We start from the raw sequence: 25,812 nt of genomic DNA, 5'->3' as shown, positions 1-25,812 counted from the left end.
GTTGAAGAGTCACTCATTAAAATAACCCTGTTACTAACAGTCATGCTGTAAACTGAGCTCTTTATAGATTGAACAATCAATACGACAAGGCTGTGATAGATTTTCTAGGTAACAGAATAAAATAAAAGAAATTACATCTTACAGGGTCATTAACACCCAATGAGGATAAACTGAATTCCTTTTTTTCTCTCTTCTGATAAGATCTAGTTGGGCTTTAAAAATGTTAGCAATTCCGTTATGGGAAAGCACAGCATTTCTGGGAACAGGATCCCTGGAAGAGTTCTGGAGAAAAGTATGTGGATTTTAAAGGTCATCCTGCTAGTCACAGTATCTTTTAGGAGAGAAATCACCCTCCCTCCCCCACCCCCCGCCCCAAGACATGTGATACCTTTGAAAAACTAAGTGAGGCAAACTTGGGTAGCTTGTCTATTACGTAAGAGTGCACATTGTACTAGAATTCCCTTTAACATGCCTTCATGGGGCTGCCTACCCTTCCCTTGGACCTCTACGTTTTATTGTTATACAGCTAAGAGATGACATTTGGATGCTCTGTATTTGTTGCCATTTCTATAGCTCCTTTGGAGAAGAGGCACTCTATCAATTCAATAAATAAATAAGTAAACACAAATAATAAAAATTCCTGCCTCAGATTCTGCAGAGAGAGCAAAAAGTCCTCCTCTGTTTTTTAATCACTAAGTCACCAATCATTATAACTGGTGGGAAGTATAAACATAAACCACAGAAGCATATTTAGAGCTCACTACACTTTAACAACACTTATTCTGGGAGCAGGAAGCATGAGGAACAAAAGGCTGTTTTTTTCTTTTTCTTTTGTAAACCTACTTGAATTAGAGTCATTGGAATAGCTAAGAAATAAGCCTCCCTCACCATCCCCCCACCCAAGACAGAACCCCAGAAAGGTGGAAAGAGGAAATGAGATGAGGGAGGAGTCTGAAACTGAATTTTAAATGTTTATTTATTTATATTTGAGAGTGAGTGAGAGAGAGAGAGAGAGAGGAGGGGAGGGGCAAAGAGAGATGGAGAGAGAATCCCGGGTAGGCTCCATGCTATCAGTGCAGAGCCTGACGCAAGGCTGGATCTCAGGAACCCTGAGATCATGACCTGAGCTGAAATCAAGAGTCGGACACTTCACCTACTGAGCCACCCAGGTGCCCTCTAAAACAGAATTGTAGACCTTTGCTGGAGACTGCTGCTGCCTGAATGGAGTTTAACATAAAGCTGGGCACAGGGAGCTTACGGCTGTTCCCCCCCAGCTGTCCATGTTAGGTGTTTTTCCTGCACCGATGATGGGAGTTGGTTGAGAAAGGACATGGGACATAGGTTGGTCAGAAAACAGATGTTCTATTGAAATTCTGCACAGCAAGTAGGAAACTGTAGATGATAGGTTTCAGAATGGACTTTGTTATAGGTGCTAAGTATTACGAAGTGCTTACTGAGTAAGAGCCACATGGTTCTTTCTTTCTCTCCTGCTTTGGCACATGACTTCTGATGCCGCCTCTTTGCTGTCTTTTCTCTCCCTGGGAGAAGTTGGGCACTTAAATGAAGTTAGGTACTTCACTAAGCCTGTTACATATTTGCTTCCCAAAGAACATGAACCTTAGCAGAAAGGGGCCTTGCTGAGTGGGTAATGAAGAGAACAAAAGGCACAAGAAAGGAAGAGACAGGAGAATGGGAAAAGGAAGGGCAAGGGAAATGAAGAGGGACCAGGGAGGGAAGGATGGAAAGAACGAGGTTTAAGACCTTCATAGAATCTCTAAGGAAAAAATCAGCTAGTATCTAAATCAGCCACAATTTAGGCTCTCCTGATAGGATGAATGTCCTTGAGGTGGCCCTTGCGATTCACATTCCTTTAGTGACAACGACAGAATAGGTCCTTGGTCCACTTAAGGAGGCTTTAGAGGGGCATCTGACCTTAAAAAAAGATAGGCTCACTAACAGCCTACAGCATGGTTAACGGTCTGGGATGAATAAGATGTGATTTTGTATTCAACAAACCTGTTACATATTCATTTCCAAATGTGCCTGGAATCAAACCAGGCCATCAGAAGTCAGCACCACCAAGCAATTCTATCCTTCACCCCACGTTCACTTTTCAGATCTGACACATTTCCATTCCCCTCTGAACTCGCAATCTCCCGGCCTCTCAGAGAGGAGACATTTCCATTCTTTCCCTTCTCAATCCTCTGATCTCTTAGAGATGAGGCGATTCCATTTTCACTGTACTGATTTAGGAAATACTGATAGGAAAAAATAAATATCTGCTTTGGTTGCCTACCCTCTGTAGGATAAATCTTAGCTGTTCTGGGAACATTAATTAAGGTGAGTGGGTGGCTGCTTTTAAGGTTGAGATATTTCTCTATCCAGTCACCTTATTGGGGGCTTTTGAGGCTGACACACGAGTAGCCTCTTAATTAGTGAAGCCTGAGCATCCTACCCAATGCCCAAGGCTCTCATACCTTCTTTGTGTTGAGTCCCATTCTCATCCTCTTCCAGATTGTGCTCTTCATCTGAGGGGGTAAACATGAGCAGCATTAGCAATTAGTGGACAATAGTCTTATACTCTTTATACCGATGGGGATCTTCTTTTTCAGAGCTCAACGTGCTCTTTTCAAGGCAATAATTGTTCTTTTTTTTTTTTAATAGTTATCTCTCATCTTAAAATTGGCCCTCTCCTTCTCTCCTCATTCATTGATTCATAACCATTTTTAAGGGCTTACTATATGCCAAGTGCTGCAGCAGGAACTGGAGACGGAGCAGTGGGTAAGATTTGGGGGTGTGCTGTCCTGTGGAGCTTCCAAACCACTGGTTAGTTAGGTACTAAATATCCCTCAAGCTCTATTTCTCCTCTCCTTCTAGAATTCTCTTCTAAATGTATTGTCTCTTTGTAAGTGTAAGCATCGAGAATTACAGTGTGTGTGTGTGTGTGTGTGTGTGTTTAGCTAAGCATGTGTTTAAACCCTCCATGATTAATTAGTCCTTAATGTATCAAGTTTTGTTCAGCTGTAGCAGAAGCTGGTCATGTAAGTAATTTTATGTTCCTAGTACTTGGGGCTTGTAGTTATCTTTTACTGTTGTTATTCAGCCTGCCTTGTTCATTAGAGTGTAAGCTCCTGAGGGCAGTTGGAATGGTCTTTTAATTAATTGCTGCAGGTACACAATGGGTTCTAAGTCAGTGCTATTGTCTAACTCCGATCAAGTGTTTATATGGTCAATGACACGACATGATTGGCCTGTTTCTTACCCTCATTAACCTGTTTCATCTCAAAATACCTGATAACATGGGAATTGGGCTTTTATAAAGAAGGCATGAGAATCAGAATCATATTAAGTCATTTTATATGGGGAGTAAAATGAGCAAAAATACAGTTGCTAGTCTCCTTTTCATCACCTCAACTCTCTCACTCTTTCTCTCATACACACACACACACACACACACAAAATGGGGCATAATATGCAACATTTGAGGGTTGAAGACCTAGGTTTTTGGTCCACATATACTTTCTTTTCCTTGGTGTGGGGGCACTTATCTGACTGGTTTCCCTATAGTTATGCCACTAACTGAAACTTTTTAGGAGATGGCTTGGGGACAGTTCCTTTTTTTTTTTTTTTTAAATATAAGAGCAATTTGAATTCTGGTATGTCAGGGTGGGGGAAGTAAACTGCAAGCTCATAAATAAGAAGAAACAGCACAAAAGTATATGAGAGCACTATAGAACATTAAAGAAGTAATTGATTTCACATACAAAACGATACAGTTTCCGTGCAAAAATAAAAATTAAGGGATTGGTATTCTGGAGAAATGAGTCATATGTCACCAAGATTAAAAAATGTCATATACAATATATATTTGTCTTACAAGATTCTGTGGGAAAAGAACTCAGTTCTTCTTACCTTCACGTATGGCTTCACAGGGGAGAATTTCCTACATCCCACCTGTAATGATCCCTGCCCCTCCCCAACCCCACCAGAAGGGATAAAGATGAGAGATAATGGAGGAGTGAAATCAAATATCGGAAATAAACCATGCTGAAATAAATCACGTTAAACATTATTCTTTGCACATTGTCTTCCTATCACTTGCCCACTTCCTTCCTTCCTTTGCTGTGATGCTTTTCCTTTATGACATGGGACCAATTTCACAGGATTGAAAACATTAGAAGAGTTGGTGCTGCGTCCGTTTTAGAGATACCCAATGATTTGGACGGGGAGCATCTCTTCTGCTGATAACCAAACAACTCAATCACAAAGACCAATAATTTGCTGTGCTTAGGCACTTTTGCAGGGAGGGTTTATTCTATCTCTGCTGTCTGTGCACAGATGTCTCTTCCTCCCAATTCTAATCAATGTAAATTGGGTCAGATCTCCACTGTGAATTACAAATTGGACCCGAAGTTGGAGGGTCACCGTGCCTGTGACTCCACCTCCTTCCCACCACCATTAGATGGGAAGCTACACCAAAGATCTTTTCTAAATAAATCAGGCTTTATTGTAAAACTCGGCCACTGACGAGACAGAACCTCATTAGCATTGATTTTAAAATAAATTATTGAAAGTGGCTTGCCTGCTCTTTGCATTTGTAAAATAGGAGAATGTAAATGTATTTGCAATGATAAAAATGAAACTAAACTTGATTCCTTTATCCTTTCAGGCAACAGCACTTAATCTAGTCATGATACAAAAATGGGAAAAATAAAAATCTGTTCTATGCAGTTCAATTCCAGACCAGATACTCTGATTTCCATTGCGCCTGTGGAGTCACCTAGAAAGAAAGCAGAATGCTGGCCATAGATCTTATAGATCATTCACCACCATTACTAAGCTCTTCAGTGATGGATGGGAATGGGGAAGCTCTAATCCCCACATCTGTTCTATCTAACTTTGACCTTCCCGGGTGGCTGAGAGTGGGCTCAAGTCAAGAAGGCCAGATACTGATGTGAGAGGCTGGGTGCTGTGCCTTAGAAAGTATGAGTAGAGGTAGTGGAGGCAAATGCTCTCTCTACAGCTGTTTGTGGAAGGCAGTACTTCTCAGCACCTTCCCAGCTTCGGGGGGGGGGAGGGGCACAATACAAACAGAGAGGCACACACTGTACCTCAGGTCCTTCAACAAAATCTAACTGGCATCCCTCAAACTCCCATGTTGAGAAAACTGATTACATGGCAACAGAAAGAGATGTCTCGTTGCTCACAAAAGAGGGTGGGTTAAACAGCTAGATTTCTCATTCTTTTTCCCATCTGTAAAATGAACCTTTCATTTTAAAGAGATTATTTTGAAAAAAAATTTCTTTAGGCTAAAGAGCTTGTTGAACTTCTTTATGAGAATATTATTAGGCACTTTAGCATTACATCTACTGGAATACATCTTCATTTAAGAGAGAATTAAAATTTATGTGCTAGCTCAACTTTAAACAGTAATAGATTATAATGGTCCTTGCTCCTAACAAGGCATATGGGACCCCAACCTTACATAGGTTTTAAACAAATTAACCTCGGAAGATTACTGTCCACTTATTACTTTAAATGCTCTACTTGATTCCCAAATATCTCATCTCAACTGGGAAAACAGTTGAGGAAGATTCTGTTAGCTATGTGAACATGTAAGAGAACCACGGGGCATCACAAATGAACATCCGTATCCAGAGAGTTGATTTCAATCAACAATCTTGGCACAATGTCAGGAACACTAATGAGAGGCTGAAAAGAACAGGACACTGATTCCACCGTGGAGGTGCAGAGAGGGGCTGGCTTCCCATGACACCTGGCTCCTTTCTGAAGTGCTGCTGTGACATCGGCTAAACTGAGAATAACATTAAAGAAAAAAATGACTAGATCAGAAGGAAGGAAACCACTTCCCCCAAACAAAGCAAGGTGACAGAAGCTTAAAAAATGCCAAGTGTATCAATGTGCAACCAGATGTCAAGGTGCTCTGGTGACAGATGCAAGAGAAATGCAGATAGACTCAGGGTATAAAGAGAACGTGCAGGAGAGTGGAAATAGAAACCACTCCACGGCATGCACAGATATGCTATAAATCTGTGGGTGTTATAGCACCTCTTCAGACAATGTAGAAAATATGAGCAAGATGCTAATAACACACTTAATCCTCTGTTGTATAGTTGGTAATCTCAACTGTTACTTGAAAATATTTGCATCCTATCTCTGTGGTATGGGTCTTGATGTACAAGATATTAAATCCAATTTGTGCTAACTGCAACACTTGGAATGCGCTGAATTTAATTCCACCAATAATAATTGAGCACCTACTAATTGGAGGAGAAAGACTTGAATATAAATCACCGTGGTAAAGGCTAAGACAGAGCTCAATTCCAGTTGAGTATCTGGGAGGGTGTCAGTAAGGAGACATGTCTGAGCAGAATGTGTAGGTGGAGGGGCTTCATAGGGTGAAGTCAGTGGGGATATTCCAGGTAAAAAAAACAAAAACAAAACGCCAGCATGATTCTGGTTTTGGTGCTGGTCAAACAGCCTTTGTGGCTAGGGCCCAGTGTGCATGGGAGTGAGAGAGAACCTGGCCAAGAAGCTCAGGCCTGATGATGGCATTGATGCTTTGATGGAGTGTTGCTTTTCTTTGAAATAGAAAAATCACTTTCTTCGTAAACTTTGTGCTTTATTTATTTATTTATTTATTAAAACAACTGTTTTAATGTTTATTTATTTTTGAGACAGAGAAAAAGAGAGTGCACATGCACGTGTGAGTGAGCAGGGGAGGGGCAGAGAGCTAGGGAGTCACAGAGTCTGAAACAGGCTCCAGGCTCTGAGCTGTCAGCACAGAGCTGGATGTGGGGCTTGAACTCATGAACTGTGAGATCATGACCTGAGCTGAACTTCGATGCTTAACTGATGAGCCACCCAGGTATCCAGTGGTTTTTGGTTTTTTTTTAATGTTTATTAATTTATTTTGAGCGAGAGAGACTGCCTGAGTGTGAGCAGGGAAGGGTGGAGACAGAGAAAGAGAGAGAGAGAGAAAGAGAGAGAGAGAGAATCCCAGGCAGGCTCCACACTTTCAGTGCAGAGCCTGATATACGGCTTGATCCCACAAACCATGAGATCATGACCTGAGCCAAAAATCAAAAGCCAGAAGCTCAACCAACTGAGCCACCCAGGTGCCCCTAAACTTTGTGTTTTTGGTGTCTGTTGTTTTTCTTTTTCTTTTCTTTCCTTAGACCCACTATCACCATTCCTTCTTCCTGTGCGTCTGAACAACAGTACAGGGGGAAAAAGAATTTCACAGAATGCTTGTTTCCATTCGACTCAAATTAAAAAAAACCCCACCAGTCAGATGCTTTATTATAAAGCAATCTGGCTTCTGGGTCTGTAATAACACTCCGGGGCAGTGTGGGCAGCATCGGAATGCACACAGCAATTCCTGGGAGAACGCCGTGTCTCTCTTCCCGTTTGCTCTCCTGAAAGCTCTCTGGAGGACAGAGCCAGAGTCTGTTGTCACAGCAGCTGCTGTAAGGCCCCAGTTAGAGCTGCACAGTGGTCTCCGGCGCCTTGCTGGATTCCAGCTTTGAGGCCCCAGACAAAGTGAAACCTGATAAAAGTTGTCCTTTTATGGAATATTGAAACACAAAACTGGGCCTGTGCTAGCCTGTAAAATAATTTCGAGGAGGGGTGAGAGAGGGCTCAGAAAAGCCTCCTGTCTCCCACATACTGCTGTAAAAGCATTTCTTTGGGGTGGGTCCCTACAGTTTAATCTACTGCAAATGAGATCTTAAAAATCAAGGGCCCCCATATGCTCAACACGGATGTTCAGAAATCCCACCGGATGCCAACCTTGAAATCATAGTACCCAGGGCTAACAGTTTTGTGGTCTTGGCCGAAAACCTCGACTGCTCTGGTTTTCCCTCGTGGGAAGGACGGTGCCAGCCACATAGCAAATGCTAATTACCCCATGATCAATGTGATGTCGTGCATTTAATTTGATGACCCATACATTATTTTGATTAGGAAAAAAACATTTTTGTATTGACGTGGTAGGTGTGATAAGTACTTTCCTCTCTGCTAGGAAGCTCATGAAAACCCTATGCTGGGAGGGAGATGCCTGTCCCATAGAGACAAGCAGGCTTGTGTGGCCCGAGCCCAAGAGAAAGGAGGGGCACAACCACCAACACTAACTATCTTCTGCAAAGCCCATTTACCTGTTATAATGAGACGGATGTTAGGAGCGCAAGTCATTTGACTTGGGATGGGTACGCAGTGTTAGCACAGTCCAATGTTCCCGCTGGCCATCCCTCCACCCAGCACCTGTCCTTGCAGTAAAAACGGGCCTGAGCAGAAGGTGCAGTCCATACGCCATCTGCTCAGGATTTTCAATTTCACCTGCTTCGTACGTATAGCTGAAAATGTCCAACTGGACTGTCTCAGGTTAGGTTAGTGGGGGCGGGGAACTAGCCATCCCTCAAGTCTTCAAGGAGGTAACACTTCCTAATGAAACACCACCAAATTACCAATAGCCAGCATTTACTGAATACTCACTGTACGCCAGGGCTCGGTTCTAAGTGCTTTACACACTACAGTTCCCAGGCTTCTCACAGCATCCCTCTATGATGGGCACTACTGTTAGCCCCGTTGTACAGGTGGGAAAATCACACACAGAGAGGGCTAATAACTTGCTCAAGGTCTCATAGCCAGCAGGTGGCCGAGCAGGTGCATTCTGCACTTTCACCTGCAGTATCTTGCTCTCTCTCACATGCCACTGCTTGGTAGAGCTTGGGAGATGGCAGCAGTGGGTAGACAATGTCAGGCGCCCTCACCTTCCCTTTCACTTCCTCCGGGACTGGTAGTGTGGCACCTGTATAACCAACAGAAACTTCAGAAGCGACCAGCTGAGTGTGTGGAAGGGAGGCTGGGTGATAGAGACTTGGGGCTGAAATATTCGTATCATCATTCAATGCCAATAGAGCCCACCTCCAATGCTGTCTTTAAAGACTGTGATGGAGAGAGGCTTTCAGAAGAGAACCTGTTGGCTGGACACTGCACTGTCCTTTGGAAACTTATAAAAGCAAGTTAGTACAGTTTCTCTACTCTGAAGAAGGAGATCCTGGCTCTGCAGTGTGGCCTTCCTCATTTTCAAGGGACAGTTGTGAGCATAGGCTCTAGCTTTCCTGGAGAAAGACTAGTTCCATGCTCTTGAACTCACATGAATTTCGGAGGAATGCCCTGGGACCCTCAGCAGTGCCATGATGGCCACGGGTAGGAGGCAGGGGAAGAACGGTCTTTAAGAAGCCAATCATACAGTCATCGAACTACTGTCTGGACTAAGGCGATGGTCTCAAACTCATCTTGTTTCCTGAGGCTCCTTCTCTTTCCTCTCTTTTGCTCTGAGCATCAGCCTCCTCCTCTATGGCTGCTTTGAGAACTAAACGTAGTACATGAAAAGGCCCTTGTTTGCTTCCCAGAAGGCTGAGTGGTTCAGTGAGGTTTTCCCAGGGCACTCTTCCACAGCTGTGACCCAAAGTGGGGTGACCCCAGCTATTTCCCCCAGCCCGGACAGGAGTGAGTAGGATGTGAGCTCCCTAAGAAGATTCTGGCCGAGTTGGGGAGTACATCTCCTTTTAGGGAGTGTTGTGAATTAGATCCATTTCTGCACCCTGCTGTTGCAATGGAGCAGCCTGTGAAAGGGAAGATTCTCAGAGGAGCTGTGTTTTAATGTAGCAATTTGATTCAATTTTCCACTCTATAAAATTACCCATCACTGCTCGTTGCTTTCTAACAGACACCTTCACTCTTAATTTAACAATCCTATCGAATTCTGCCAGGGAAATTGGAAAAATTTATCACCTGTGAAATTTTATTTTCCTTTGGTTGTATCTGTTTTTGTAAAACTTCATTAACGACGATGACTTGCTGAGGAAATTATCATTTTTTTTTTAACTTCAGACACAAGAAATGGCTCGACCTCAACCAAGATATCATTTGCATAATAAAACACAACAAAAAGGCTGGGGAAGTCGGGGCTGGCAGAGGCTGGAAGTGCAAGGAGAAGCAGGCTCTCCCTGGTGGGTGGGGAGGTGGGTGAGGTCCCCAGCAGGAAGGAGCCAGCCGTGCAGCCACAGCCCCGCTCCTTGACTCAGGAAGCAATGACGTGGCCTCCCCACCCCCCCTAACCCCCAGGGAAGAGATAAATGCAGTGCTCACAGGGTTGGACCCTCTTCTCAGGAAGCCTTGAAATGAAAGTTGCTTACTGACCATGCTTTTTCAGGGGCCCGAGTGTTAGATTCACCTTAGTTCCTAAGTTCATCTGGGATTGAGGTTTCAATTGCTATAAATTTAGGCTTAACTTGAATTTCTCAGCAGAGCACTGAACTCCTGGCAAATTTCCACAGGAGCGATCTTTCTGAATGGACTTGAAGATTCAGCGTTCCTGTGGTCTAACTACCTCACAATTAAAAGGCTCAGGCTTCAGTTTTCCACAGTCTGACCCCCACTGTGCTCCGCGCTGTTCACCAGCTGCTGTCATTCCCACAAGAAGTGGCTAGGCGGAGGAAGCAGTGATGACTGTACAGTTTATGAGATGCCAGCTAGCATGCCTTTGGAAGAAAAGAAATCTGTACCTGGGCTTGCTGTAATCGTGGGCAGAGGAAACAGGTTTATGTGTAAGAGATGTGATTTGATTGGTGGTATATCTGAACTAGGTCCTACTGTGTTGTGCTCTGTCAGGGTCTTAGGTTACGGAGAAGGTTTGTCAGCACTGATCTATGTTCCTTCAGAGTTTTGATATCCCCGTTATCATTTTGAGGTGACTTCATATTCTTCTCACATTTACACAGAAAAGAAGTTGAAACTAGAGAGTTTCAATGACCCATCTCAAGATCCAGAGTGAACCAACAAAGGCCAACACGAGCATTCTTGACTCTTTAACCTTGTTGACATGTGTAATAAGTTACTTCACATGGCAAAGATGAAAGACAGTCCCTGATCGCTCCATCTTGCTCCTGGAGCTGGGGAGAGCTTCTGGGCTTGGAGTCATGGAAATCCCACTGAAGTTTCCTTGTATTCTTTTCTCTAGAGATTTGGCTTCCTCTGGAGGTTTCAAACTTATATTCTTCCACCAGGTCAAGAATTTCTGAAACTAAGGGAAGAGAATCAGAAGATAAAATTTCTTACCTGGTAAGACTTCATAAATATCTTCTTCTTTCTCCTTTGTGGGCTCTTTTAGCCCCACACTCCCAGGCAAGATGACAGGTCTGCATTGAGAATTGGAATTCGGCGAGTCAAAGCCATCAATATCATCATACATCTCTTCCTCTTCCTCTTCTTCCTCCTCCTCTTCATATGGAATGGTTAAGGAGCTCAGATCTGCCAGGGCAGAGATGAGAATGAATCAAGATCAGGAGAAAAAGAAAAGAATAAGGCAGGGAAGGAAAGAGGGAGGAGGAGGAGGGATGAGAATAAAATATGTCAAAAGAAAATGAAACACTAGGTTAAGTGCTGTTATTTCTAATGTGGGCCTTGGTGGCAGGAAATCTACAGAAAAGGCCAGACTAGCACCGTGTCAGGTTTAAACCATCAACATAAATCCTTTCTCGCAATAAAACTTGATCAGGATGAAGCAGCTCTGAAAAGTATGAGTGTGCGACTGAGCACATGAAGCAAAGGGAAGATAATAGGCCAGAAGAGGAAATGCCAGCGTGCTGCGCACTGTTCGCCAAGTAGGAAACTGGAAGGGTGAGTGATGGCCTGTGCTTTGTCAGGGGGCACAGAGCTGTGGGGACTATGGTGGCTTCCACAGGGTAGCTGAGACATCAGAAGCTCGTCTCCTGCATGATCTCACTGCGGAATGTCAGACAAGTTTGTTTATAAAGAGAAAAAAAATAAAAAAACGGAAAAAAGTGGAAGAAGAGGAGAAAGCGAGATCCTGGAAAATGTAACAGTAACGCAAGGCCAAATGGAATGGCCAAGCTGTGTGGTTACCATGCCCTTTTGCAACTGAACAGTCTGGCTGACCTCAAAGTGGGTCATCGCATAGAGGATGCTGAGCCATTACAGCACTGGGGAGCAGGGGGCAGGAGAGGGAGATTGGTTTTTTATTTTAATGGGGAGCTGGGAAGGTTCGCTCTCTGACGTCTAGTACAGAATGCTCTCTGAAACCCTGCTGAGGGGCCTCCTCAGGATGGGCGAGCGGCGTCAGGGTACTCTGGGGAAGGAAAGGGTAGAGAGACATCCAACGTTCATTTCAAAACACAATAAAGCTGTTTGGCTTGATTAGGCATTTAATAAAGATTTTGCAACAATTTTCATCTGAATCCTGTGCCACCTCATTTGAGGAAGGGATCAAAGACACATTTGTGGCTTAAACCATATGTTATTATTTTGTTTGTTTTAAAATAAAATGGAATGAATAATTTCTTCAATGTGGGATTCTGAAAGTACCACAGGGTACAGCTCAATAAAGCTGCTTTGAGTTTTATTGAGGCTCACACACTTAGGGGTATATTACACGCATAAATCCAAGGCACCTAGATGAGAGTGTACCCTGTAGTCTCGCCATCAATGTTCATGTTTGCCTAGTTCCAGTCTATTATACGTGAGGCTCTTGGTAGATGCAATACTTTGTTTTTGTGATAGCAAAGGCATAAACTGAGTAAAATAGGCAATTCTTGTAATTAAAGCTCTGGTGCTTCTTTCTTCTTCTCCACAATAAAATCTTACAGCAGAATAAAAAACGGAGACGAAAAGTCTCGGTGTTTTTGGGTTGATGTGCTTCTCCTTAGGTCTTGGTCCATGTATAAAGTTGGTGTTTCTACCTTTCTGCAGCGGCAGGGTCCTGCCATGATGACATATCATGGGGTATCTGGTGCCAAGTGATAGACTCAAGTCGGCTACCTCTACCTGCCTGGCCCCTCGCAGACAGACAAGACTTCCTGGGCCAGGGCCACTGCTGTGCTTGCAGGTCGGCCAGCAGAGGGCACTCTAAGAGTGGTCATTTAACATCTTCAGGAAGGACTCTTCCCATTCCAAAGCAAGGAACATTTTATTGTGGTTTGGGAAAGAACAATTTGCTTCTAGTGTCCAACGGCCACGAAGGCCACCTTGATGAGAATAGATTTCTATTTCCTACTAAGTTTAAAACAAGAAGGTGTGGGACCTAAATTGTATCTAGGCAACTTCATGTTTGATATCACAAATTTCTCTTCCAGAACATAAGGGGAGACACCTAACTGAGCTGAGCTGGTTTTCAGAATCTCCTTTCCTAGTGGTTACGGATATTACAGAGGTCATCTCCACGTTGATGGTTTCTTTACCTTCTGATTCATACGTGGTACTATTTGTTGTTATAACATAAGGCTGGTAGGAGGCAGAACAAGCAGATAAAAAGTATAGACCGAAGCCTGTGGATTATATTTATGCAAGATAACTTCAACCCCAAATCCACTTAAGTACTGTTTCTGTAGTAACGGTACTTACCCTTTAACAAGAAACTTATTTGATCCACCCAGTCTCTGGCTTCGGCCGGATTAGCAGCTGTAAACTAAAGAAAAATGAGTGAATTACTTTGCCACCTCCATGAATTCATAAAATTTCCATGAATCCTATAGGGAGGTTCAAAGAGAAGAGCCTTGTGAGTTAAGTTGCAGAGTCAAGCTGAAAGCTTAGGATTCTCTGCTTAATATTTAGAAAAAAGATCAAAATCTTACTCAGTAATATTTTCCTTCAGCAATTCTGTATACCCAATGTGGACTACTGTTTGAGTCCGGACGTTCGTGTTCATGTGCGATTATCCATTCGATTATCCATGCATTCATCAGACATTACTTTGAGAAAAGTTTACAGGAAAAAAAAAGCAAACCAAAATTCCTGAGTTCAAAGAACAATGTATCATCAGGTATGGAGATAAGATATACACTTGGAATGGGAACACTACAGAGAAGGTGCATCTGGTAACAACTGGAGGCTGAGAGAGTACAGGAGCTATTACTGTTGCCGAGAGTAAGCCAGAGAAGCTTGTTGATACTTGTAATACTGTTTGGTTAGATTTTATTTATTTATTTATTTTAATGTTTATTTAGTTTTGAGAGCGCGAGAGAGAGCGAGCACGAATGGAGGAGAGGCAGAGAGAGACGGAGACACAGAATCCGAAGCAGTTTCCGACAGCACAGAGCCTGATGCGGAGCTCAAAGTCATGAATTGGGAGATCATGACCTGGGCAGAAGTTTGACGCTCAACCAACTGAGCCACCCAGGCACCCCTGTTTTGGTTGGATTTTAAAAGGGTTTGGGGCGCCTGGGTGGCTCAGTCGGTTAAGCGTCCGACTTCGGCTCAGGTCATGATCTCATGGTTCGTGGGTTCAAGCCCCGCATCGGGCTCTGTGATGACAGCTAGCTCAGAGCCTGGAGCCTGCTTCAGATTCTGTATCTCCCTCTCTCTATGACCCTCCCCTGCTCACGCTGTCTGTCTCTCTCTCAGAAATAAATAAACATTGGGGCGCCTGGGTGGCTTAGTCGGTTAAGCGTCCAACTTTCGCTTAGGTCATGATCTCGTGGTTCGTGGGTTGAGCCCCGTGTCGGGCTCTGTGCTGACAGCTAGCTCAGAGCCTGGAGCCTGTTTCAGTCTGTGACTCCCTCTCTCTCTGACCCTCCCCTGCTCACGCTGTCTCTCTCTCTCTCTCCTGGAAATAAATAAAACATTTTAAAAAATTTAAAAAAAAAGAAATAAATAAAACATTAAAAAAATAAAAGAGTTGGCGGAGACTGCCTGGTGGAGGGAACCATGTGCAGAGGATTAGGAATGAAGTCCATTGTGTATGGGAGAAGGAAGGCAGATCAGCTTGACTGGAGGACAGTAACAGGTGATGCTGGAGTGTTGCGGGTCAGGGAGGAGTTGATGAGAGGGCTCTGAGTACTAGGAGTTCAACCTATAATGTAGGCAATAGGAAACCACTGTAAATTCTAGCAAAAGGAATGGGAGACTGTTTCAATAGTTGTGGGTAGGAGGGATCAGAATAGGGAGGAATGAGAGACAGAAGACCAGCTAGAAGGCTATTTAACCTGTCCTCTGGGGGAGGTGATGAGGACGGCCATTGTGATGGCTGTGGGAATAAGAAGGCGAAGATCCAAAAGATATCGTGGAGGAAGAATCCACAGACCATGGTAATGACTTGGATTCAATGGGCCAAAGAAAAGAAGAAGTAAACAAACTCTACTTTCTGATTCACAAAACCAGCCAGTCAGGCAGCAAGCCTTTGTAATTTTTTATTTTAAATGAATGAACTTGAAATGACTGTTCCTCAATAACATTTTTATTATTTGGCCATTAGGGTAAGACAAAGATATGTGCTGTGTAAGAAACCTAGATTCCTGCTTAATACCTATTAATAGACACTGTCATTCTTGATTTCTTAAAAACTCATTTCCATAAAAAATGTCTAAGGAAATTGATTTAGACTTCTCATATAAATTTTTATCTGGAGGAGGCACCATCAATACTGAATAACAAAAATAATTTAGAAACAGACCAAGTATATATGTTTATTACATAATATCTATAAAGGACTCTCTAGCAAAGTGCAGTGCTAAAATAAAAAATTTTGGGGGTGCCTGGGTGGCTCAGCCGGCTGAGCGTCTGACTTCAGCTCAGATCATGATCTCGTGGTCTGAGTTCAAGCCCCACGTGGGGCTCTGAGCTGACAGCTCAGGGCCTGGAGCCTGCATCAGATTCTGCCTCTGTCTCTCTCTTCCCCTTCCCTGCTCACGCACTGTCTCTCTCAAATATAAATAAACATTTAAATAAAATAAAATAAAAAATTTGGGGGACGCCTAGGTGGCTCAGTGAGTTAACCATCTGACTTCGGCTTAGGTCATGATCTCACGGTTTGTGAGTTTGAGCCCCACGTCGGGCTCTGTGCTGACAGCTCAGAGCTTGGCGGCTGCTTGGGATTCTGTATTTCCCTCACTCTCTCTGCCTCTCCCTCACTCACGCTCTGTCTCTCAAAAATAAATAAACATTAAAAAATCAATAAAATTTTTTTTTGAAATTGCATATTGAAGACCTAGGTTGTTTTATCAAAACAAGGGTTAAGATACTATAGAAACAGAAAAGGACAGGTACTGAGAATCATTTGAAGAGTCAAAGCCTTACTCAAGTGAGTGATATTAACCTTAGCATGGCTTTTCTCTTTTTCATAAGTCAGCTAAGAATTGTTTTAGTGAAATCGTGATAAGATAAAAACTACTAACAAGCAGGAAATGATATTTGTACACATATACACATATGTAAAAATAGATTTTTGGTGAAAATTATGACAATCCCTTAGTCAGAATTTTTTTATTGCTTTAGTTAATAAATGCATTACTTATTATATTACCTCCTATATCATATCAAAATATATAAAAATGAACACACTGAAGAATCAACCTTTTCCATCCTAACCCAGGTCTTCTAGTCCCTCCAGTTCTCACTGTTACTACTCACTAATTATTGTTACCAGCATCTTAGAGATCCTTCCAGAGATACGCAGTGCATCTATACACAGGAAGATTATTTTGGATAGCGAAGATGAGTATGGGAAAATAACTTATTTTTCACTCTACAGTCAGATTTTTCTTTTCCTGGATGTCATGGAAGGCAGTGAAGATAATCAGGGAACAAATAAAGAGAATGGGAATTAAAGCTGTGAAGTTAGAGATGATGAATGAGGAACTGGATTGTGTGCTGAGGAGACAAGACTCATCTATGGAGTGAGACCGGGAAGGGGAGGGGTGAGGAGGCAGAAGCCAACCGAAGGGGGCATCTAGGATGAGTGACAACAGAGAGCAGGAGGGAGGGCACCACATGGCAAAGGTGAAGACGTGTCAAGAAGGAAGGTCCTGGTAAGAAATGAGCAGGTAACGAAGAAAGGATGGAACCCAGCGTGGCACCCCCAGCTCGCACGGCGAGGACCAGCCATCTCCTCGGCTCATCCTACCTCATAGCTGCGCCTGTCCTGGGAGGTCAATTCAAAGCAGGATTCTTTCTTGGAGTCCTTTCGCAGGTGCGGGGCCATCCGGACACTGTAGTCCTTAATGAGAAAGGTCCCTTTGGGCTGCTTGCCTGCAAGACAGGAAGACCCCCTGTGTCCCTAGAGAAGATGCGACCAAGGGAAGGCGTCCTCTCTGGTACGTAAGCTAAAAGCACGGCAACAGCTGTTCCATCCCCGAGGAGACACAATATTCAAGGAAAGGTCATTAAGAAGGCTCAGGAAGGGGCTACTGTGACAGCGAGGCAGAGAGCACTGCCAAGCTGGGGAAATCCAACGTGAAAGGTTATTTTGCCAAAACAGGACAATGGAGACGGAGAATTTATTAGAATGGTAAGAGATCTATAACAACAGAATGAAGGAATTATTACAGCAGGGAGAGTGTGGCTGTGAATGGGAGGCTCTTGAAGGTTATTACAGAACCGCAGCGTTATTATTATCAGGGCCAGCAGAGCTCACATTTGAGGGGAAGGGACAGCAGCTCAGGGGGCATTATGAGTACCCAGGATCCCCTCCTCTGCCCTATGTGGCATTTGGGCTAGACCACTCTCTGCCTCCTGCTGGTCTGGTGGGAATTCATGTGAGGGGGAGAATAATTAAAACTCAGTATTTTGTCCCCCTTCCCAGAGGTCAAATTGGGAAGTGGCACTGGGTGATGAGGGAGGGAAAGGACCCTAAGTAAAGGAAAGGAGAGACCACTCTGGCTGTCACTCTCTTTTTAAAAAATAAAATACCAGGAAGGGGAAAAGACGGGGCGGTTCCTTGTGATTTTGTGTCCTCCTGGCATAGTTCAGGCAGAACATAACAGAGGAGTGGGACCACAGTGTCTGGGTGATGATTTGTGTCCCGTTAGCAGGTGGAATGAATTGCTGAATACGTGCTTTTTGAGGCTGATGGTGATAAAGTGGCAGTGGGATGACAATATTAGGAAAAGAAAAGAAAAAAGACTCTATCCTTACCTGGTTGAGCTAAAGGAAATACACAAACACTCTATAAGTCCCAAGAAAATGTCTTGGGCACAATAAGAAGTAACTGGCGAGAAGGGAGCCATGCAACAGTGCTTTTTGACACCAGAATCTTTTTTGTTAAAGTATCTCTCCTTGTTCTAACTGGCCACTAAAATGTTCTGTTGTTTCTTTGGTCACCAGGTTTTATTTCACCCTGACGGTAAAATGGTCCATAAAAGTCTCCAAGTCTCTCCCTCTCTCCCGCTCTCTCACCTTGAGTATAGAGGATTCTGAATGAATGAATGTGACACCTGGTTTTATATCCAGATATGCCCACCACTTATTTAAATGCAAGGGGCATGAAGGACCATTTTACAATGACATACATATTATATTAGTTTGAAGGTTTAAAATAAGAAAATAGCCCCTGGTGGGCTTGTATGCCTAGAATTCAGGGAACAGATTGTGGTTGCTGGCTCGGATGGTGGTCTGGGCGTTGGAAGGATGCTGGGGGTGTGTTACTCAGGTTTTGAGCTATGCTGTTAAGATCTCCAGGTAGGGCTTCACACTTCACCCCTACATGTGAAAGTCTCTGAGGAATATAAAAGTGTGAACCCAAGAGGAAGTCGGCGATCGTCCATGGCAGGCAGAAAGGCAGGGTGAGCCATTGGCCTTGAAGCCCAAGCACAAATCTTAAGGGTGCCAGGTCACCTGGCAAAGGTGCTGTTCTTTCTGCCACCTTGATGCCAACACGGGAAGTCCAAAGGCAATTGGGTAGATATCTGATTATTCCCTAGACTAGATATCTCGGCATTGGGAGATGCCTCATCCTGGGAAGAAGGAAGAGAAGAGAAACAGGGAATGGCTGGAAGGAAAAGGAAGGGTGTACTCTGAGTCACTGGCCTCTGTGCCCAGGTGGCAGAGCCCAAGAAAGCCCCCACAAGAACTGATGCTTTGCTTTCCTGTATCTCTCTCTTGCTTCGTAGAATTACTCCCAGGGTGGTTAGGGTTTGCAAGAAGGTATCCCCTCTTTGAAAGTTTGTGTTCACTGACAATGATCAGTTTTGGGTTGTATTTAATTGTAGCTGCATACAGTTTATGCTTATATCCTCTGTTCCTTCTCATGAACTTAGCGACTGTGCTAAGCACGGATGGGAGGTCTTCTAGGAAGAGCATATGAGTGGTGTGCTTGATTGACTCAGTGGAGGCTCATTAGGAAGCTGCCTCTGGCCTGAGTCAACACTTTACTGCTGCCGCCATCTGGCTGGAGGGTGTCTCCTGGGCACAGCTGCCATTTGGGTCTCAACACTCCATGGCTCTAGAGATGTCCACTGGACTACTTCCCAGCATTCCATAGGATGAAGTTGAGAGCATATTCTTAGAGAGTTTGGACCCAGGGTTCTGTTTCTGGGCCATTTGCAAGCTGTTTAAATCTTTCTTAGAATTTTCCCCCAGTATTTTAACTGTATTATTAATGTCTACAAAGAGTTGGAAGTTCTTAAAAAAAAAGAATACCAAAGTGTTCAACCTTTATAATATTGTGTTATTAGTCATAATAAAAGACAACCTTTTGATATGCTGCCCTAGTGTTTAAAGGAGAAATAATTTCTAAATTGGCGTCTGTGTTTTTGATGATGGGCAAGGTATGGCTTACCCAAGCCTCTTCCTTTCCCAAGCATGTCCCTTTATGGGTGTTAGTTAAGGACTGCTATCTTGAGATCTAAGTGCTTGAGAATTTACGAAGTGCTTGCATCCAGGAGTGAGCTGCTGCTGTGCAGATGAAGAACACTTACTTTTCTCATTAGCATAGTAGTAGAAGAGGCCTCTGCTGACAACACACCACCGCTTCTGCCATTCTGATCCAAAGAAACTATGATCTAAATGGAACAGCAGTAAGGGACATAAATTCAGGTAACTACAACCACTGAAGAGTCTGTAAAGTCCAACACACAGTCCAGTGTGTTATTGTTTTATTTCCTAGGTTAATGGACTGTAAAACCCTCCCGTTCACTCCCACAGGTTATCCCATATTGACTCAGAGACCAGAGGGCTCGCTCCGTTAAAGGTCCAAATTCTACATGGGGTTTGCCTGTTCTGACCTCTCACAGCTGTCTCGCTATTTATCTTCCTTCATATCTTTCAGGTTCTAGTCTCATCCAGTACTTTTCAAATTCTATATGATAGCTTTATGTGGTGCCTTTTTAGCAAACCAAGCTGATGCTCAGGCCACGGGTACAGCAAAGGCTTTCTTTCCAATTTGCCTTTTGAGTGTTAAACTTGGGACCCCGGGCTTAGGATAGTGGTATGTATTCTCATCCAGTGAGTGGTAGATCAAAGTTGGGCTCTTCTGAAACTTGAAACTGGGCTTCTTCACATAGGATATAAAATGACACTCTTGGCAACAGAGTTTTGCTCTGTGGGAGCACACTGAGAGATGACAACAAGAGTATCATCTTTAATTCATTCAACAAGGATTTATTAAGCACCTGTTGTGTATCAGGTGAGCAAAGCAGAACCAGTTCCTATCCTGATGAAGCTCACAGTCTGATGAAGATTTTGGGGGTGTCAGACTACACAAAGACACCCCCAAGACTTCTCTCTTGCCTTCCTTTTGGCCTTCCAGCTCCTGAGCACAGAACTGGGCATAGAGAAAGCACCTGCTACGTTAGCCCTCTTTTCCCTCATGTCCCTTCCCTTCCTGGAATGTTCTGAGACCTGTGGGTCTGATCAGTACCTTTGCTTTTCTTCTCCAAGTATCCTTGCTTGATGATGTTATCCAGCTCTTGAGCTCCTCTTGTGATGTCTTCCACTCCTAAAAGGAACAACAGCAAAATGCTTTGTTGAAACCTGGCAGAGTTTTCATTTATTTAGGCAACTTTAGATAATCTACATTAATGAAGGGGGTGCAGAAGGCCAATTGCTTCAGCACAGCACTAAATAAGACAATTTTTATGTGATTGGGGAAAACCAGTAAATTTTCTTTCTTCCTCATTATATCTAATGCCAAAATCACTTATAATGATCTAAACACACATTAGTTTGTGCAAGGAGAGGTAGCCTAAATATGTACTGATTGGCAAGAAAAGGACTCCAGAGAATTAAGAATTTGCAGCGGAGATAAGCTCTAAATTGGATAAACCACATCGAGATAATCAAAAGTCAAATGAATAGCTACTAGCAGAGAGACACTTTAATGAGTGATAGAATTCACCATAAATGCAGCCACCTCCGTGAGAGCCATAAACACACACTCACTCTTAAAAACAACAACAACAACAAAACAGAAAGCCACCTAGTGAACATAAATTTTACTAAGTTCACACACAAAGAAGGGCTGTACAAGCTGAACTGGCAATAGCCACCAAATCCTGGATTTGTCCAAGTATGGGAAAGAGCATAAGAATGGTAGAAGATTTTACCAAGAGAAGACTTTGGAATTGACATCAGCCTTTAATTGTATCCTTGACTTTCAATTAACCTTGTTAGGTACAAATTTATTGAGAAGTCAAGATCCTCATCCATCTTTCACCATTAGGGTTTATACTTATTTTACAGAAGGGAGGAGTAAAGGACAAAAAAGAAGGAATTTACTCCTTAAAAAATCAAATGAAACAAAAACACACAAAAAATGCTTAAGAAATACAAGCCCAGGGCACCTGGGTGGCTTAGTCGGTTAAGCGTCCGACTTTCGCTTGGGTCAAGATCTCGCAGTTCGTGGGTTCAAGCCCCGTGTCGGGCTCTGTGCTGACTGCCAGCTCAGATCCTGGAGCCTGTTTCAGTCTGTGACTCCCTTTCTCTCTGACCCTCCCCTGCTCACGCTGTCTCTCTCTCTCTCCTAGAAATAAGTAAAACATTAAAAAAAATTAAAAAAAAAAAAGAAATACAAGCCCGTATTTCTATTGTTTTAAGTTTATTTATTTTTTTGGTAATCTCTACACCAAACATCGGGATTGAACTGATGATCCTGAGATCAAGAGTTATGTGCTCTTCTGACTGAGCCAGCCAGGTGCTCCCAAGTCCATATTTCTTAATTAGGAGAAATAGAGTGGGCTGGCAGGATCCTAATGTTTATTCTTTTTAGTCTCCAAAACCAAAGCTCCTTTGGTTTCCCTTAAATGATTTAGAAAACAAAACAAAATACAAACCAACTGAAGGGACAACCACTTAGGAATCAACTTGGTCCCCTATACAATATCTTGAGACGGTTGGGTGAAATAATTTTTTTTTTACACAATTGTTTTTTTTTTGAAATTTACAATAACTAACATTTATTCAGTGGTGGCTATGAGCTGGCAATTTACTTCTTGTTTAAAATATTTCTTCTTTAAAAATAACAAAAATTATTTTATTTTATTTTAATAGTTTATTGTCAACTTGGTTTCCATATAACACCCAGTGTTCATCCCCACAAGTGTCCTCCTCCATGCCCATCACCCCCCCTTCTCCTCCCCCCCACACCCATCAGTCCTCAGTTTGTTCTCAGCATTCAAGAGTCTCTCATGGTTTGCCTTCCTCCATCTCCCTAACTATTTTTCCCCTTCTTCTCCCCCATGGTCCTCCATTAAGTTCCTCCTAATCCTCCTATATGTGCAAACATATGATATCTGTCTTTCTCTGCCTGACTTATTCCGTTCAGCATAACACCCTCGAGTTCCATCCACGTTGCTACACATGGCCAGATTTCATTCTTTCTCATTGCCATGTAGTATTCCATTATATAGATAAACCACATCTTCTTGATCCATTCGTCAGTTGATGTACACTTAGGCTCTTTCCATGTTTTAGCTATTGTGGAGAGTGCTGCTATATTGGGGTACATGTGCTCCATACAGGAGTACCAGCACTCCTGTATCCCTTGGGTAAACTCCTAGCAGTGCTATTGCTGGGTCATAGGGGAATTCTATTGTTAATTTTTTTGAGGAAGCTCCACACTGCTTTCCAGAGGGGCTGCACCAGTTTACATTCCTACCAACAGTGTAGGAGAGTGCCCATTTCTTCACATACTCACCAGCATCTATAGTCTCCTGATTTGCTCATTATAGCCACTCTGACCGGCATGAGGTGATATCTCAGTGTGGTTTTGAGAGACAGAGAGAGGGAGTACAAGTGCGTGTGTGAGTGGGGGAGGGGCAGAGGGAGAGGGAGAGAGAGAGAGAGAGAGAATCTCAAGCAGGCTCCACACTCAATGTGGATTGAGTAATCTCCCTGGGATTATCCCATATACCATTATCCCATAACCCTGGGATTATGACCTGAGCCGAAATCAAGAGTTGGACACTCAACTGACTGAGCCACCCAGGCACTCTTAAAAATAACATTTTAAGACAATTTAAAATGCAACTAAGATTACCTTTTGTTTCTAAGCTGTTTCAAACTTAGTTTTAAACATAGAGATCTGAAGAGGCTTTTTTTTTTTTTTTAGTGTGTCTAAGTGCCCGATTTTTTCTATTTGTCCTTATTGTCAACTTCCTTGTTCATAGACTATTTTCATTTGTGTGCTCTACGGTTAGCGAACTCTGTGACTGCTATAAATCCTCCCAGATGGGTCTCAGCGCACACACGTGAGATGAACAGCAGCAAAGGGAAGTTCATTTGTTTAGGACCCTTTCATTTCTCCCACCCTTCTGAAAATTCTAATATCTCTCTGGAAATTCTCTCTATGAAAATAGAAACTGATCCTATGGAGGGTGGAGTGGTCAGGTTGAGGACTCTCTATGGTTGAGAGGCCCTTTTCAGGAGAGCCCATCCTCTCTGCATCACTACCAAAAATTGCTCCTAGAGGCCTAAAAATTAAATGAAAGACACAGGAGATGAGAAACACAGGATCCCCTAAGCTTGGAGTTTCTATTTCTTCTTGCAGTTTTTTTTTCTTTTCTTTTTCTTGTTTTAAGGTCTTGTTAAACTTAGAGACACAGCTTCTAGTTAGAGATGCCGAGAGTCTGAATCATAAAAGACATGTTAAACGTTCTATTAGAATTCAAACCTCCTTTTTTAATGCAAATCTAAATGCCATTTTATGGAACATCTATAATTATGAAAATGGGAAGACATTGCCTCGTGTGCAGGGAGAGTCTGTGAGTATGAATATTACATTAATGTGCCCACACCAGCTCACTGATCCTGCTGGCAGGAGCATAAAAAATGCTTGAGTGAAACTTTTATTTAGATGTTAAGACTCCAGGCCCCAGCGGGGTGACAGAGACAGTCCCTGTGAGTTGCCATCAGAAAGAGAGCTTGAATTGAATTACCCAGGGGGGAAGGAAGTAGTGATGAGCACTGCTTCGCTTATTTAATTTCATTTACTTTCAGTACATTATCAGCATGAGGCTTTTCTCTCCCCACCAACCGAAACCCAAGAATGCCACCACCAAGAAAACAAAGACATAATGCTGTAGAGACGTTTGAACCCCAAGTCACTGATTCTAGGAAACTAGGGTCAGTTACCATCACCACCTTCTCTCCAAAAGAGTCACACTCAGTTTGCTGAAATTGGGCAAAAAGTGAGTTGCTGGCTTTTCTCTAGCTCAGAAGAGCTAGAAACATGGTATTTTACGTGCTGGGTTTTTGCAAGATATGTTGCTTTCTTATTAGAGGGAATCTGTACTGATGAACTTTCTGGCCTGGCTTCCCTTTCGGGCAGTGGAGGTGAAGTTTGAAATAGCTATGGAAAACAATTAGGAAACCAAATCAAATCAGTCTCTATTCTAGTGATTGTCTTCTGTGTATAAGGCACTGTTTGGGCAGTCTAATAACAGAATTGTTCTCAGTGTAAGTTGACACTGAGCTCAATTTCATTAGCTCCATTATCTATCAGATGAATCCAGACAACCAGGATAGGAAGCCATTGGGGCAATCAAGCTGTCTCCTAGTTCGGTGTCAGCTCAGTGTCCTGTTGATCAAGAACCAGTGATCTTGGGGACGCATCACGTTGGCTATGGTCCCGGGGTGATGAAGCAGGAAGAGGCTTATATGCCTGGATCCACACCTACTGGCAAATGAACAGGTCTGCAGAGCTACTTAGTGCCTAATAGAAAGTATGTAAATGCTTCACAGGATGATAATAGAAACAGGAAGAAGCCACAAATAATTGCATGAATTGCTATTTTAAGGCAAAAACATTTATATGTAAGTATACAATTTTTAAAAACAATCAAGGCTTCTTGTCCATTACCTGAAAAAAGATATCACCATCCTAATGAAAAAATAGAAATGATTTAGATTTATTGGGAAGAAATGGCCTTCTTGGATAAACCTAAGGGTGCATCACAGTTGTATCAGCACAGAACAGAATTACATTCGTGTCATCATCTCTCTCTACCACTGCACTTAACTAAATCTCCCAGAATAGCCCATATAAAGAAAAGATTCACTTAGCTGAAGGATGTGGGGCCATAAAGATAAGATCAGCAGAGAAGGTGTTACCTAGAAGTGATGGCCACCCAACTTTCGTGGCAGATGAAGATAAAAGAAATTCTCAGACATCTTTCTCTGCTCATCCAGATTCCTTTAAACCCTTGCATCCCACCCATACCCAACTCTGCAATAAAACACAACCGAGTAGGATTTCGTCTCTCAGTGTTAAACATGACTCCTCAGTCAGCTATGGACAGCAACAACAATGGGGACCCTTTGAGTGTGATACATTTCCATACAGCAGTCAATAAAAAAGACACGGGAGCTTATGTGAGTCACGGCCTATTTAATCAGCTGTGTTCTAGCCCACTGAGAAAAGAGAATTGGAGAAATCACTTGGCAACACCACAGCACAAGGCTAACAGTACAAGAAGCCAAGCAATCTTACTGCAAAAAGGCCACAGCTCCTGCAGAACCCGCCAGGTGTCTGTGAACTTCCCTTAGAGGCAGCTGGCTTGG

At 43.0% G+C, this 25,812-nt stretch overlaps 1 protein-coding gene across 1 annotated transcript in view; it reads right to left on the bottom strand.

Annotated features, from left to right (window-relative positions):
• The window catches only part of SKAP1 (src kinase associated phosphoprotein 1), a 251,183-nt gene that overhangs the window by 28,093 nt on the left and 197,278 nt on the right, over window positions 1–25,812 (bottom strand). Inside the window, exons 5-10 of the mRNA XM_077776878.1 lie at window positions 20,675–20,752; window positions 19,734–19,817; window positions 16,943–17,067; window positions 13,447–13,510; window positions 11,146–11,337; window positions 2,478–2,528 (exon numbers count right to left, since the gene is read on the bottom strand). Coding sequence (XP_077633004.1) covers window positions 2,478–2,528; window positions 11,146–11,337; window positions 13,447–13,510; window positions 16,943–17,067; window positions 19,734–19,817; window positions 20,675–20,752 — 594 coding nt within the window. The remainder of the gene's footprint in view (window positions 1–2,477; window positions 2,529–11,145; window positions 11,338–13,446; window positions 13,511–16,942; window positions 17,068–19,733; window positions 19,818–20,674; window positions 20,753–25,812) is intronic.

This window comes from Crocuta crocuta, unplaced genomic scaffold (genome assembly GCF_008692635.1).
Source record: "Crocuta crocuta isolate KB4526 unplaced genomic scaffold, BGI_CrCroc_1.0 scaffold352, whole genome shotgun sequence".
NCBI lineage: Eukaryota > Metazoa > Chordata > Mammalia > Carnivora > Hyaenidae > Crocuta > Crocuta crocuta.
The sequence above is the reverse complement of the archived record's forward strand: the minus strand, read 5'-3'. Positions and strand labels throughout refer to the sequence as shown.